At 42.3% G+C, this 15,864-nt stretch overlaps 1 protein-coding gene across 2 annotated transcripts; it reads right to left on the bottom strand.

Annotated features, from left to right (window-relative positions):
- Positions 1 to 883: 883 nt before the first annotated feature.
- On the bottom strand, positions 884 to 14,660 carry LOC126525601 (deoxycytidylate deaminase). 2 transcript variants are annotated; one of them, XM_055067750.2, is made up of 6 exons: positions 14,463 to 14,660; positions 11,378 to 11,525; positions 9,693 to 9,828; positions 6,825 to 7,038; positions 4,997 to 5,069; positions 884 to 1,021 (listed from the first exon to the last, which is right to left on the bottom strand). In XM_055067750.2, exons 1-5 carry the CDS (start codon positions 14,507 to 14,509, stop codon positions 5,036 to 5,038), a joined length of 579 nt encoding a protein of 192 aa, XP_054923725.1. In that variant the 5' UTR covers positions 14,510 to 14,660; the 3' UTR covers positions 884 to 1,021; positions 4,997 to 5,035. The 2 variants fall into 2 exon arrangements, with proteins under 2 accessions (XP_054923725.1, XP_050029487.1); XM_050173530.3 differs by lacking the exon at positions 4,997 to 5,069 and having other exon boundaries at positions 14,463 to 14,658.
- Positions 14,661 to 15,864: the final 1,204 nt, after the last annotated feature.

Raw genomic sequence — 15,864 nt, forward strand, 5'->3', positions numbered from 1 at the left:
GCTTCCTACAAAAATTTACGCATGCAGGTATAGTACAGTGGAATATATTATATCTAATCACATCATCTAATCATTATCCAATAGTACATAAAGCATATTGTCTGAACTGTGAAATGCCAGGCTCAAGGAAATGACATGATTTCAATGTGGTCAAGACAACCTACAACTCAACTTCCCCATTAGTGAATTCAACTCTAAAGCACTCTTATCCTTCTTTTTTTTTTAAAGATTAGCACTGCAATTGTCTTCCGGATGGCAGCGACTTTGTGGTCAGGAATCTACTGGCAAAAAGAGTTGCCTGTCTTTAGAATAGAACAGCACAAACTCAGATGAAGCACAGAGATGGAATGGCATTCAAGTGCCGTATAAAATCCTATCTCTATCTATCTGAGTTTGTGTGACTCAATTTTAAAGATACTTTATCAAATGGCAGAAATTTTAAAGAGTCTCCAGTGAAGTTTACTCTGTGCTTTTCTACATGTAATAATATCAATCACATGAATAGTTTCAACATGTTTTGCAGAATATGTACTTAACTAGAGGTGTACAAGAAATATCTGCCAACAAAAGATTGGCTCCATTATTTTACGCCATGTATAAATGCTATGTCCACTTTGTATCCTTGTTAGCAGATAAAAAATGCATCCAATATACATACACAATTTGACGTGGTAACAATTTCAAAGTGTTTCACACCACAGCCACTTTCAGGATTCATGTATGCAAATTTTGCTCAGCACTTTTGGAGAAAATAGAAGTGGTTTAACCTAGTAAAATAGCCCACTCAGCAGTTCACAGACAAAACCATCAGTGGACAGATTGTGTAATTATGAAATGAGTCAGATCACAAAAAAAAAAAAAGGTGACTCACATTATCCTCATATGAAGTTTTAAGTTTGTTTAATATGGACAAAATCATTTGGTGGTGTTGGTGATGATAGAGTAATGTGATTTTCAAATCTTGAAGGCAGCTAACTGCTCAAAGTCAATTACAATCTTCTTAGTCTCGGGAACATGTTGCCTGGAAAAGAAAAGTAAAAGAAAGGCTCAGTGAAATGTTCAATTTTTTTAACAGCCTTTAAAGACGACTAGAGATATCATCACCAACATGACTGTTTTGTGACTGATGAAACATCGAGTTAACGAGATGAAAGACTTTTGGCATAAACCATTGAAGATGATTGCCAAAGGCAGTGAGATCTTTCTTGTGTAACCTGTCACATATCCCTATGCCATGCATGAATGACAAACCTCATGGTCACATCAGCAGACACACGAAGTGGCAGTCTTGCTGCCAACCATAATGCCAAATGATACCATGACACAGTATATCTTGTTACAATCACTGCACCCCAGTTGTAACTTCTTAGCAACCTCCACTATCCCTAGTACCCTGGCTGGAACTTCATTGAAATCCACCAAGCGGGTCTGATCCATCAGCTCTCTGCTGAGGTGGCTGTCATGAATGGGGCGCTTTTGCTTGAATGTATTTAAGGCTGCATGCCCCCTGTTAAAGTGAGCTAGAAGAGCTCACTTTACCCCCTTGTTACAGCTGAAGCCACAGTTGAAGCCACAGCCAAAGCCACTGCCTGTGCCACAGCCGGAGGCGCAGTCACATCAAAGGATACGGTGCACCGTAGCAGATTCCACAGTGCCGACTCCTGACAAACTGCCAGAAGAAGACCTCCCTGATAAATACTCTTCATATACTCTTAAGCAAGCTGCATAATACGTCAGCGCGAAGTGCAGTGCAAGTGCTCGGTGCTCTAAATCCAGTGCTTGCAAGTCCCAAGTAAGCCCCGTGGCTCAACCACAGCCTCCTATTCGTGCGATGACCACTGGCCCTAGGGTCATCCCAGATGTCTTCAACGAACATCACCAGCTATGGAACTTGACTTTGATGTCACAACGCTGTGCTGCACTCATTCACTCACTTCCTCTTTCGGTTCCCCCTTTCCCTTACCCCCAGAGTAGGGTAGCAAACAGGACGCTCGTCTGGTTGACCTCCCTGCCTTTCCTCTCTTTGCTTTCCCTCTTAGCACATACATTCTGGGGAATTGGTCAAGAATGGGAGACATACCACTATCACACATGCAATGCTGAAGTCTGTTCAGATAGGGGCCCATGCTGTCTGCTTGGCCAGACAGCAGCCAGCACATATATAGTGGCCCAAGCTAGTAGACAACTTGGATCACTGGTTACATGCCACTGTTTATTGTGCGAGACTGTCCAGCCATCCGAAGCAGCTGAAGTAATGAAAGAAAGAGCTTTTACTTTAAAACTACTGCTAGAGCAACTGTGCAGCATGAACTGCTTACGTGACAATGTGATTTCTTATCTGTTCCAAATGAACTAAAGTGCATTAACTAGTTTGCACAGGTCTAGAAACAGGTTTGGTCATTGTGAGTCAACAATTACATGGATAAGATAACCGTAATTAGCAAGATGTATAGTACCAAACCTCTAACTTTGGTGACATCCTCATTCACATGTAGAGGCATAAGAAATGGCAGGTTTGTCATGGATGCACTCTGCCCATGGTTGCAAATAAACACCCTGGTACTCCACAGCTTAATGGTATCTTTCATATGAAAAATATAAATCAATGTATTGTACCAGTACTAATCTGAGCGATTGAAAATTGGTAGAACATAAGACTCTGTACCAAAAAACAGACATCCCAATCCTGTGAACTGCTTTTGTTAGAGCATCTGAAGTGGATGAATGTGGTACATATGTGGGCTTAGAAAGTATGTGATATTGTTACAATATTAGCTATACTAGTGTTTCACAAAAGCCCTACTCACCAATTATAGTCATATATTTCAGAGCAGTGTATAATGCTGGTTAGTCATGTGAAGCTAATACCGTAAAAACAGGTAAGGCTATGACGCACCGGACACATTGCATCAATTTTGTCCACTTTATATATTTCAAAATGTGCAGTTTATACAATTGTGACATCCTTTCTTTTTGCTTCAGAAAGCTGCAGTTCTTTTTTAATATTTATGACTTTCAGCAATCTAAATAAGAACTCTACTCCCTAGATTTGATAGATTTTAACTCCTTTCTTAACGCAACAAACCTTATAAATTGCAGGGTAGTCTGTGCCAAGCAAAATAATTTCTGAGTTCTCATATATTTGAAGAAAATCTGATGAGGTAAGACTTCCATGAGACTGGAATACGGCAGTATATATCTGAGAGTGCATGGTTAAAGCTGATATTCTAGAAGAAATTAAGAGGCAGATATGGAGACAGAAAGGTCTTGCGATGCAGAAAGCAGATAACTAGTGGTCTGTTATAGTAATCAGCGCCAAGGGATGGGAAATGCAGCCGAGTGCAGCAGAGGATTAGGCGGTGCTCAGTAGCTACAGCACTTAGCTGCAAAGCACGAGTTCGTAAGCATGATCCCCAACTGACACGGCACAATTCCAATGAGGGAAGAATGCAAAAATGCTCCTGCACTTAGATTCAGGACTGCACTAAAGGGAGGATGATTAGGTTGTACTATAAGCAATCACTCCAGCTTTGAAACCAATTGTGTTTTCGTGTGCCTAAGAAAAGCAAGAGCTGTTTTAACCATGAACAGTCGAAAAATTAAAAAAAACTTGCTTAAGCTCACACCCCCTGAGCAGTTGCTTTTGCTTTAATCAGCACCAATCATGTTCTCTTCCTGCATGTTCCTCGCAGTGTCTTTATTGCGCAGTCACCCCCATCTTATTTCTTTGCTAAAGATAAAGGAAAGTAGCATAATAGTGTTTGTACAAGTAGCATAAATTGAAATGCAAACAGAAAACAGTTGATAAGTGTGCCTGTTCTTTGCAAATACATGGAAGTGCGATACATAATTGCTCTGCTAAGTATGGGAGAGTCCCGAGTGCAAGTTTTTGATTCTAAATCAAACAACTTTTACAAATGCAATGGAACCTGTAAACATGACAATGCATTTGAGTTGTTCTTTCTTTTAGGGGAGGGGAGAGACGGCAGTACTTTTTGTCACAATAGGTTTCTCATACACTTCTGCCCGTGCCATGCTTGGCTGTCACACTCTCTTTTTATCATTTTTCCGGCGAAGCTCCCACCAGTTTGAATTCCTTGCACACTAAGGCATTCTTCCCATTGGTTGACTAGGACGAATTGCTGTTCGTCATTGTTTCTCTTTCTTCCTATGCACGTTTTCACCAGATTATCACTGTGCTCAAGTTATCGCTCAGCGCAAGGCATGCCTGCAGTATGCAGAATTCCTTTAACATTGCTGCCGATTCTACAGCAAAGGTGGCACACCTGATCAGATTATATGTGCATTGTGAATAGTGTTGTATATCTTTAAATGTATGCAAGCACCAGCGGAATGAACGCTGCGAGACATGCATCGATGGCACACACACTTCCACAGTCAGATTACATTCGATGGCTGAGAAACCAGCTCACCACAGTTGTTATGCTCTCGAGTTTTGCTTGCCTTTCTGGGCACAAGTTTACCTGATGAAGAGCTAGAATTTGAACACTTTTGGCAGTGTTTCTGGTACCTAACTGCTCTTACAATGTGTAGTGCTGTTGGTCTAGTACTAAATGCAGCTTCCCTAAATGAAGTTGCTCTGTAAAATGATACAACACGGAGGAACACAAGCAGGATGTCCTGCATACACGGAACGGAGAGTTGTCATCCATGCGAGAGCTTCCTGTTAGCGTAGGTTCCTGCCACCCTCGGGTGGATGACAATCTGAGTCCTCCAAATGAAAGTTTCTCCATATCCCGGATTTCCACACAACTGATTTATATTAAAGCGAAGCTTCCTTTGCCTCTTCCTTCGACTTTCCCACTGCTTCTGCTGCTGCTGTGGCTGTTGCTGTCGCGCACACCGTGTGCGTCGGGGATGGTGGTTCAGAGCATGTATATAGATGACAGGCGCGTTGAATGTGCACAATACCCTCTGGAGCTCCCTGGCCATTACCACATTAGCCGCTTGACAGCTGTAATTATCCGCGGCTCACCTCAGAAGCACTGCAAAAGCTTCAGCATTTCCCTTTCTGCTAACGTGTGAGGCCAGAGGGGATGCAGATAGAACTGTAGAGAGGAAAAGAGGACAAGAAGGAGAGGGAGGAGAAGCAGTTGATATACAAGAGAGGGAGGAGGTGACGTAAGAAGGCAAGGAAACCCTACTACTATATGACAGAGGTTGCGGGGACACAGGATAAGCTTAAGTTCAAGGTATGGTACAGTACGTTGCTGCTATTTCTGAAAAATAAACGCCATGCAAATATGTCAAACAGGCAACTTATGCAGGGTGTGCACAAGCAAAGCTGCATTAATTAAAGTGCACCACAGGGTTCAGGAGACACTACGGAGGCGGTTGACCGTCAAATCGACACTTCTGTGCCCGTCGCGTCAGCTTTGCGGCTATGGCATCGCTAGAGGTTGTGGATTGGATCGCAATCACAGCAGCTGCATTTTGACGAGGGCGAAATAGAAAACGCATGTGCACTTAGATTTTGGGACGTGTTAGATGACATCACGGTGTCAAAATTAATCCGGAGTCTGCCACTACGGCGTGCCTCACAATCCGAGTGTGGTTTTGGCACGTACAGCCCCATAATCCAATTCAAGTGTAATACTTCTGCCATAATGCGATGTGCCATGTGAGGCAATGACAACGCTCAACCCTTTCAGAGGCTATAAAATATGCTGCGCAACAACGCCTCAAGCAAAGACCTCTCCCTGTGTGTTCTATATACTACGCAGAGAAACAGCAGTGGTGCACGCAAGGTAACGTTTAACATCAACTCACCACTCTTGTGTTAGCCTAAACGTTGAGGAAATTAAGCTTTAGCCGTCAACATCACAACTAGTTATCGTCAATCAAAGCATCCAGCACGGAAAGCTTCACTTAAATCGATTCCCACAGTGCGTGGGATCTGCATAATTTTACTTCATGCTGCAGTGCGAAGTTCAAGCAGGAGGGGCAAAGAAAAGCATACACAAAGAAACATGACTGAAATAGTTGGGCGCAAGAATGACAGAACTATGTAAAATCAGCCTTATTTGCTATGTCCTCTGCACATGTCTCTCTGTACTGCATTAGCTTCAGCAGTAACTTCCTAGTGCAGGTGTTATGAGTGCAGGGGATGTATTCTGCAACAATTCTTTTCAACTTCTAGCACTTCTGTCTTTCGCCGTTGGCTCACACGAAATCACACCCCTGCCATGCCAGGATTGACAGGCGGGACAGATGATAAATAAATAGAAGTACAGAAAAAATAGTCTTTATAAAATATGAGCCCTGACTGATTTTGCAAGAACAACAAGAACAAAACAAAAAAAGAAAACATGTTTGCAGATGTACGCCGAGTCGAGCTACTCGAACTTTAAAAAGGAGCAAAGCCATACAAGGGAGTTTTCAAACCGTTAAAAACTCCTAAGGGACTGGCTTGCCACTGCCTGTAGTCTATTTAAGACTTTGCAAATGCTTCGTTATGTCCGGTGAAGTATTTTTGAACACTTAATTGCATGTTGGCTTAGTACTTCTATACTCCTATTCCTGTACGTTGCATGTTCCTGTGCGGATGCCAGCTCTAACGATGCCAGCACGGGGCCGTGCGTTCCAACGACCTGGCAGAGCTGCATCTCTGGCTCTTCTTATTAATTGTTCATCGATGATGCCAGTGTCCGACTCCATGTTCCCATCGATTCCCTGGTTACATGGCCGCTTCGGGGCTCCGATGCAGCGGCACTCACACCACCACCGCATAAGAACTCTCGTGCAACTGTCATTAACAGCCTAGCTGTAAAATAACAAAGAAATAAAAACAGCAGTGAGCTAACCTGAAGGTAACCCCAGCTTTGGTAAGAATGAGCCTTGATGCAACATAAGTCGGCTCTTCGGGGTGCTTGTCGCACAGGAAGACCACCTGCCCGATTCCGGACTGGACGACCATTTTGGCACACTCGTTGCAGGGGAAGTGCGTCGTGTACAACGTGCAGCCACGCAACTCGAAGCAATTGCGGTTGAAAATGGCATTCATCTCAGCGTGGCACACTGGAGGAAAGTGAGGAGGCAGGTAGGCTGTCAATAGGCAGCAGACAGATCGTAACAAGCAGTGCAACAGTTTGTGTTTTTAAAGGCTAACTGGAAAGAAATTTTGGACCAGACAAAAAGCTTAGTTTCAGATAGTAAAGTGAGAGAGCAGCCTCTGTGCAAAATTCTATGTTTGAAATACAAGCAAATGCATTACGAAAAGCTAGCAAAAATAGATGTTTCTTATACAAAAACATGCACAAAGAAAAAGAAAAGATGAAGAAAAGAAAAATTACTGCCTTACGGAAATAATGCAGAACACAGAACATTGAGAACCAGCAGGTTGGCTGGGGATGAACTCTGAGATTAGATGGTGCCTGCAGCATGCTGAAAATCTTGAAGGTCATGGTTTCAGATATGCATAATATGTGCTAGCCTCTCAACGTCATCTGCTAACATAATTAATAAACCAGACGATTACTTGCGCCGCAGCTTTGTCGAGATTCTATACTAATACGATAGTCTACACTAATAATTTATAACTAATCTGAGAAAAAGTAAAATTTCATTGCTACTGGCATTTAAGTGAAGCAGAGAATAAAAAGGAGCTAGTCGGAGGTCCTTTTTATTGGAATTCCCTATGTTGGAACTGTAAAAAGAATGCTTGTCGCTGCCCATTTTCATTTTACTTCTCCAGCTTCCAAACACTTACAATGCAACTTGCATTTAAGATGCTCTGTAACATGCTTAACCTGAAGCTTCAGTTTGCTTTCTGATAACATAGTTGAAATCATTCTGGGCTGAACCAAGGATCATTCCTGAATGATTCTGGGTTGAATAATTCTGGGGAATGTTTAGTGGTGCAGGAACAACTGCATTGTTCGGCTTGCCATACTATAGGTGAGCACAAAGTCAATTCTTTTTTCAAAGGCACTATGCATTTTACATCTACACATGAGGTCGGGCAATGTGTCAATCGAATATTCTGGCCTTATCCCCTTTTCACATTCTGTTTCACACTGTCCGACAAATGTAGTTCCAAGATACATTTCTGTTGGTCTTGAAAAAGTCCATTACAGTATCTCCTAAAGCTTGCTCGTACCAACACCTTTATAGTTCAATGAGCATCTGTCCCAGAATCAGAAGGCCCAGACAATGGCTGAATGCACAAAGTACTTTGAATTTTACTGTGACAGCAGTTAAGTGATTGAAACTGAGTTTGCTTTGTCAGCCCATCAATTCCATTACATTGAAGATGACCATTGTTGTCAACGAAATTATTCTGTCATCATCAGGCCGCCTCCAAAATCTTTGCTTCACCATCACACTAAGGCAAAGAACATAGCCACTACATTGCTTGCAATGCAGACAATGTAAGCCCCAATCAATCGGCTTATAGAAAAGAGCAATTCTGACCCACAGTGACGCCAGTGAGCACATGTGTTCTGCACAACCAAACAATAAACACAACATAGCACCTGTATAAATGTACAATACAGTAGGCTCATAGGTATCTCTAAAGCAGACAGACCTGCTAATATAAAAGCGCATGATATTTAGTAGATTAATAACAGAGGTGCAAAACCTAAGTTGCTGGGACACATCAGATGTTAAAATTGAGGGCAAAATGTTCACAGCACCTAGCCAAACAAGTGTAAAACAAGACCTAAAACCACTAACACTACAATTAAAGTCATGTCACGACATCAATTGGCCCGTCTGAGCAGGACCTGCTAACCGCTGCTCTATCACGCTTGGTAATTAGTGCAAGGCTTTGCACTCCACACAGATTCAGAGAGTTAGGGTGCAAGATATTTTGCAGGCCACAATGGGCAACACTGTATAGACGACAATGATGGTGCATGTGTCGCACAGAAATTGTTGTTAGGGTGACGATGCATCCGTGTGCAGTTCTCCGTCATCGTAAACGTGAAAACAGTGTCAGGCCACTATCAGTGTACACATGACAATGGTGATAACGAGTTTCAAGTTGGCACATACCTAGAACAGAAGATGTACTGATAGTCAGGCTGTTGACAGAAAACAATGTCGAAAGCATCAAAGTTGTCGCCACCAACGATGTCAAAACAAAAATGCCACAGATGTTTTACTTAGTAGCTTGCACAATATATCAGCACTGTGAAGGTACATAAAAATTTTTTCTTTAGCACAAATCTTGTATGTGGTACAGCACATATCATGTCATGTATAAACTTAGCGCTGAATACTAAATAATGCCGAAACGAAGTCGTGTGCATTACAATGAAAAATTCACAGGATGATTTATCTAAAGAATACTTTTCTTTCTTTAATATCACTAGTTCTATAATTATCTGTTTAAGTATTGTGCCAAATATTTAATTTTTTGCAATTCTTACTTGCACTTAACACATTATTTCTCAAGTGCATCCCCCCCATCCACCCCCCCCCCCAGGCAACCATTGACCATTCTCCCATAGTGAATGATTGCAATTATTAGAGATACAAGCAAGCAAGAAGGTGATCGTCTGCTATGAAAGAATGCTGCTGTAATAGTGAATGAGTTCAAAGCCAAAGAAATTGCCAAAGTCTGCTAGCTGCTTATGTACCATATTTTTAACTTCAAAAATATTTTACATCTGTCACTAAAAAGCAAAAATGAGGAGCATGGAAGGACCAGCCTCAGGAATACTCACCATACAGATACTTGGTATCAACGGGCGAGTCACTTGACCTGCCCCAAGGCATTTCATCATCGCTCAGTCCATTGGGCATTCCATTGTACCCCGCTCCTACGATTCTGTTCTCTTCATTGACGATTACACAACCCACCTGCATTAGATAGAGATTGTAGGAAATTGAAGACGCCTGGACAGATGGAATACAGCAGGCTTTCTTTAAAGGGACAAGAGATTTACTTGTGGACAAGCTTTTGTGGCACTGAAGGGAAAGATATAGGAGCGGAGCTTATTCACATGTGTTACTGTGCCAGCTAATCAGGCAGCACCTGACAATGCTTTCAGTTTCTCAGAACACATAGTGAATCAGCATAGCTTCCATGTCCAATGAATGTGCCCAAACACTGAAGAGAAAAGCAGAACAATAAGTAGACGTTAACACTCAGTGGTGCATTTTGTCTTATTCTGCTGTTGTTAATAAAATGTTTGTGTTTTCTCCTTCACAGCTTAAGCTCATTGCCAGATGAGAATGTGGACTTTCTTCAGCAATGCTCTCACTTTAGTGTGATTCGCCTGTATAAATTTTTTTCTTCCTTGCCCCAGAAAGTTGTCCGTAACTCAAGCCAGAATGGTAGATTAGACTTCTTGAACAGATGGTGTTAAAACCACACCAGGCACTTCTAGTTCCCTTATCATACATTGTGAACCTTTGGCATGCAGAATGGAAAAGATGGTAAACAAATGGAGAAGTGTCTATTATCTGAGGCTTGGTGTGCTGATTGTAGTACACGTCAGAAAACAATGCACAGGCATGGGGCTTTTAACACTTTGTAACAGTCTGCCAATTAAGTAATGCAGGTACGACAGTCTTGCATGGTCTCTGAGACGGTGAAACGACAGTGCCTTGGTTGTCTGCCCAATACTTGATACAGTGAAGCCTTGGTTTTAGTGTACTAAAACACTCAATAGCACCCGTGCACCAAGGCAACAATATGAGTGACCATGGTCCGGAAATGCCTCCAATGCCATTAGGGTCATTTAATAACATTATACAAGGACAGCACCCACAAGTGTACGAACAACACTAGTAGGCTCCTGGTCTTCATAGAATGCAAACCCATTGTGTGTAAAATTAAAAGAACGAAAGAAATGTAGCAGTGGCTGCAAGATGTGGCATGGTGTACCAATGCCAGTATGTGTCTGGAAGTTATGCACAGGCATTGGTCCTTTTATACGATATAGCGGCCTCACAAACCGTGCCTGGGTGTAGTTTATGAACGGCTGTAACATTCACCAAGTCATAACATTGGCCAATATTAGTCTTTATATGGCAATCTTTTTTCTTTCATTACTTCCTGCTTTTTTTGCACTGGCTGCCTTTGCCCTACCAACTAAAGTGCCACCAAGATAGAAAAAAAAAAGAAAGTGTTCTTTTTCTTTTTCCTTGATGCTCATAACATTCACCACAAATGCACCCCCTCCTACCCCCAATGTCCATGGGCCCTTAAGGTAGAATAAATGAAATAATACAGGCATACTGATTCACCCATCCTCAAAGAGTCTTGCCAAGTATGGCCATTTCTTTCCTGCCTGGCACAGTCTCTCCAAAATTATTAATTACCCTTCAAACAGCAATGAAGTAAAGCAAACTAAGCAAGAAAAATTATGCGCCACTGACGAGCTAACAGTGAGCTCGTTTTTACCTGTGTATTGGGGTCCTTGCTACGCATGGCTGCAAGGTAAGCTGAGGACATGAAGTAGTCTTGCCACGAGAGGTAATTTGTGCGCTTTGTGTGTTTTAGCCGACAGCTCTGCTCCGAGATTCTGAGAAGGCGGGCTGTGCAGTCGCTCCTGCATATTTCAAACAATAAAGACAAAAACATCAATCTTTTACCTCTGCATTTGCACTTGAAAGGGGGGAAGTCAGAGACCATAAAAGGCATGTGAGGCTGGAAAACAGAGGAAGGCAAAATAACAAAGGGACACTGAAGAGAAAAATAACTTGAGCTGTGCCGGCAGATCACCCTTCTATAATTCCAAAGAAAGCCACTCTTATTGTGAGAAGAAGCATAGACGCTCGGCAAGCCAGCAAAGAAGCACAAACAAAACATGGGCGACGACGGTGCTTTGAAGTTCCCGCACCAGCTTGCAGTGATGTTACAGATTTTGACAGAGTCTCCTTGAACCTAGTCAATTCTTTCTTGGTAAAGATGGAACTATATTTAATTCTAAAGGATCCAGAAATTAAACTTAGCAAGCTTCAACAAGTTTTACAATGCTAAAATGGCCCCAAAAATACTTTCATATATGTGACATTGTGCTGATGTATCAGCATGAAACCTGAAAGATGGAGCTTCAATTTTCGTTCTCTCTTCTAATGATGAACCTATGACTGTGAAATTAACAAAAATGTTGCTTTTACAGAATAATGTATTTGTCTAAATTGATCTAGTGGTTCTATTTAGTGTCACTTCAAGATGACTCAAGAGGGAAAGTTGGGCAAGTTCATACATATTAATGGTAAAAGGCAAATGTTAAAAGTGCAAACAATACAATGACAACAGAAGAGCAGACACCACAAGTTCTGACTGTGGCATCTGGTCTTCTGTCATTCTTGGATTTTTTTTATGCTGTACCCCTTTACCATGCTGCCTTAAGATTATTTGTTGCTGGGTTAGTTGGTTCATACCGTACCAACAAATATTAATGAGTGTGAAGATGAGGATAAGGTAGAAACAAGTAGAGAGGACAAGCAGGAAGAAAAATGCTGAGAGACACCCTGGCATGACCGATGGCATGGTGAAGCACCTTCTTCCTCAGCTTCCTCATCCAGTCTGCGTGCAGCTGGCACTTTTTCCGGACTTGCCAATGAAGGCCAACAGAGGCTTCGAGTGTGGTGAGAAGAAACTCAGCTGTCTTCTCAAGTGTCTTTTTTACATATTCGAGGTTGAAACATTCGTCAAACTGAAACATGGTTCTTAACATCTGCGCAATGGTGTACATGTGGTTATCACATAAGCAGTGACAGAGAACGCCAATCCAGCCACTGTGATAGCCACAGCTGTCTTTATGTTGCAAAGAGCATCTGGCTTCATTAGCAATTATGACACCATGAATTTGGTATTGTTGGGGCCGCTGCTTAGTTTTCTTTCCCTCATGCTAGCAAAGATCCCCACAAGCCTTACACAAAAGTATTTGCAAGCCAACTTTTCTTAGTAATTTCCTTTCATCCTGCAGCTTGCATGATTATCTGAGAGGATGGAGGAATTGTATATCAAGTTCTATACAGCAACCAATTTTTTTGAGAGGACACCAGATAATGCTAAAATGAGGTCTCATACACTTTGCTAGCATTTCTGCACAACACTGAACTAATGCACATGTAGCAAGTGTCTTTGTGCCAGAAAAAAATGTGCTCAAGTGGAAAAATTGTGGCCTCACCTAGGAAACTAACCCCACCTGAACACCACTGCCATAACTGGCCATTGTACTTTGAAAGAGGGTGTCCTGAGCGGCCAAGAGCTTAAATTTTAGTTCTTCAGATGTGCTTCATGTGTACAGTACTCTTTTAGCAGGTTACCAAACTTCTTGTCAAAGCACAATTCTTCTTTCTTGTTAAGCATTTTCAGAGTGAGGACTGCAGATCATTGCAGCATAGTGCAGCGCTGAGTATTCTGCACACTTTTATTCTCCAACGCCTTCTTCACCAAAAAGTTATGAGCAGCTGATTCAACAATCGATACCAATTGATGCTCTTGAGTTATCCCAAGTAAATGAACACTGGTTGAGGAAGCATAAACAGAAGGAACACGCAAGTATTCTAGAAAGTAATGCGAAATGTTTAGAAATAGATTGCGTGGTCTACTACAGAAGAAAAAGCTCTTTCTGTCATTATTTTGTTAAATATGAGGAAAAACAAGAGACTGCCCATTACTATAAGCCATGCTAAGGGCTCAGGTGAAATGCACAGTAATATATATATATATATACTTCCGCTGAATAAGAGCTTCAGTCATTCATTTTTATTTGTTTATGTTCAAAGTATGGCGTGTAGCTTTATCATGCTGCAGTGCGCGATTTGCTATTTTTCGCCACATTGGCGACTCCGCAGCTGAACGGCTATCGGCAGAGCAAAACTGCGCTCTGTCACTGAGTGGCTCATTGTTGTTCGAAGTTACAGATACGAACCTACTTCAGTGTTAGCATTCGGTCAGGTGTACGGTAGGACTAGAAAATGCACGAAAAAGAAAGAAAGAAAAGAAAGAAGAAATCTAACTGCGCGATCTCGAGTCGCTACCCCGTTCAAAACATCGCGCCACCAGATCAGTTTTTCTCAACACATCTGACAGGTGGCGCTACGCCCTTGGCTGGAACATTTCAACACCCTCCACGTTGTTGAAACCGGACCGACTGTACTGCGACTGCCGCCGTTTGCAACGTAACGCCGTTTGCTAGTATAGTCAACGTTTTGTTGTCATAGGATGTGCTGAAGGACGGCTGAGTCTCGCACCCACTCAATCGCTACGATTCACAAACGAGGTGTCTCAGGCACTTTCTAAACAGGCGGAATAAGGCGAACGCTTAGTAAACAGCGCTCGGGAAATTTTTGGGAAGCAATTGAAATGCTAGACATCGGACAATATCTTTTCCTGAGAATCTATGCCTACAGACTCCATAAACCAATAACGTTGACGCTTCCTCCTACGATTATATGAGCAGACATGGAACAGCCGACTACCGGAAAACACCAGCATTTACAGACGGCTTAATAGTTCTCAAAAAGCTTACAGCTCATCGGTCAGCCTCTTTCTTTCTTCCTCCGACGTAGGATTCATGATGCAGACAATGCGACGGCTCAAGTTATGCTTAAAAGGCGCCAAAAATGTTATGACACAGTATAAATACAACTACAGGTTTGCCGGCATGACATAGAATAAAGAACAAACTGGGCATGATTGAATTGCGCACCACGTGTTTTCGGCTTGGCTCTCGCCTACGCTTCCATACGCAAGTCAAGTCACGAAAAAAAAATATAAGTGGTGTCCAAAACTCGATGTATTTGACGTGTATTCGGCTTTCAAAATTACTTCCACCGCATTCAAAAAGCAACAACACAGACTTTAAGATTAGCACTTTAACTCTAAGGCCACCCCACGAGACGTGGATTTGGACACCACCTATATGAAACTCGAAGGTTGCTAAATCCGCAATTTTGTTGCCACTATAGGGCTTACTGCGCGCTAAAAGGCTTCCGAGATATCCACAGCGACGGGAGCCAATTTCTAAGGACATGTTTTTGTGTGCCGTAGCTAAAGATTGCACAAAATTTACGTCATGGCTGCCATATTGAAATACTTGGCATCGAAAAGAGCGAAATTGAAACGCAGGAAATGCCTGCGTTGTGCCATGGGGTGATTACGGTAGCAAAATAGGTAAGAAAGTGATATCAAAACGTTATATTTTTTTAAGCACTGCCTAAGTGAGCCGTTTCTGGGAGGCGCGACCTGTTTTGAAGGCCATGCCGCCATGCTTTGAAGAATGGGGAAATTACGTCCGTGCCGGTGCGCATGGATCGTTCGCGTTAGCTGTTACTGAAACAGCGGCCAGTTTGACCAGTAGGACCGGCCGCACGACACAGGTATCTCGTAGATAATGAGCGTTCCATGCGCACCAGCACGGGCAGTAATCTCCCCTTGCACTGCAAGAGATGCGACAGCAAAAGCTGTTTGCCCGTATCTGGAACACACTAAATTACTTTCAAAGGCAAAATCAAAAACAGAAATAGAAGTCATCGAGACATTCCATATCGTTGAAAGGGGTGACAACTGCATTAGCTCACCTTCTATATCACTATCAACGGAGGAAATTGAATTCTTAGATGGGCATATTAAGACTCTACCATGCTCTTAGAGCACACATGGCATTGCTGTTTTTTGTCAGTGCCTCGTGCACAATTTCATCACGATTGTTTGTTCCTTGTTTATCTATTTTGTAGAACCTTATCAATTTTCTGTCTTATAAATATAAAAAGAAAGTCATTAGGAAGTCTGAGGTTTGTGTGTGCGTCTTTGTTTCTGTTCATGTCCCGTCTTCTTCGTGCAGTTCAACATTTTGCTGAATCTATGAACTTACTGGCCCAAGAATGTGCCTTACTTCAGCACATCTTTCGTCAACCAGAAACAGGGAGCCG

The sequence above is a fragment of the Dermacentor andersoni genome, chromosome 8, assembly GCF_023375885.2.
Source record: "Dermacentor andersoni chromosome 8, qqDerAnde1_hic_scaffold, whole genome shotgun sequence".
Classification (NCBI taxonomy): domain Eukaryota; kingdom Metazoa; phylum Arthropoda; class Arachnida; order Ixodida; family Ixodidae; genus Dermacentor; species Dermacentor andersoni.

Coding starts and splice junctions, on each gene's coding strand:
- LOC126525601 (XM_050173530.3), bottom strand. CDS start 14,509: ATGAATCCTACGTCGGAGGAAGAAAGAAAGAGGCTGACCGATGAGCT. Junction 11,526..14,462: donor AAGAGGCTGACCGATGAGCT/GTAAGCTTTTTG, acceptor TGAAATATGCAG/GAGCGACTGCACAGCCCGCC. Junction 1,022..6,824: donor AAAGCTGGGGTTACCTTCAG/GTTAGCTCACTG, acceptor TTTCTTTTCCAG/GCAACATGTTCCCGAGACTA.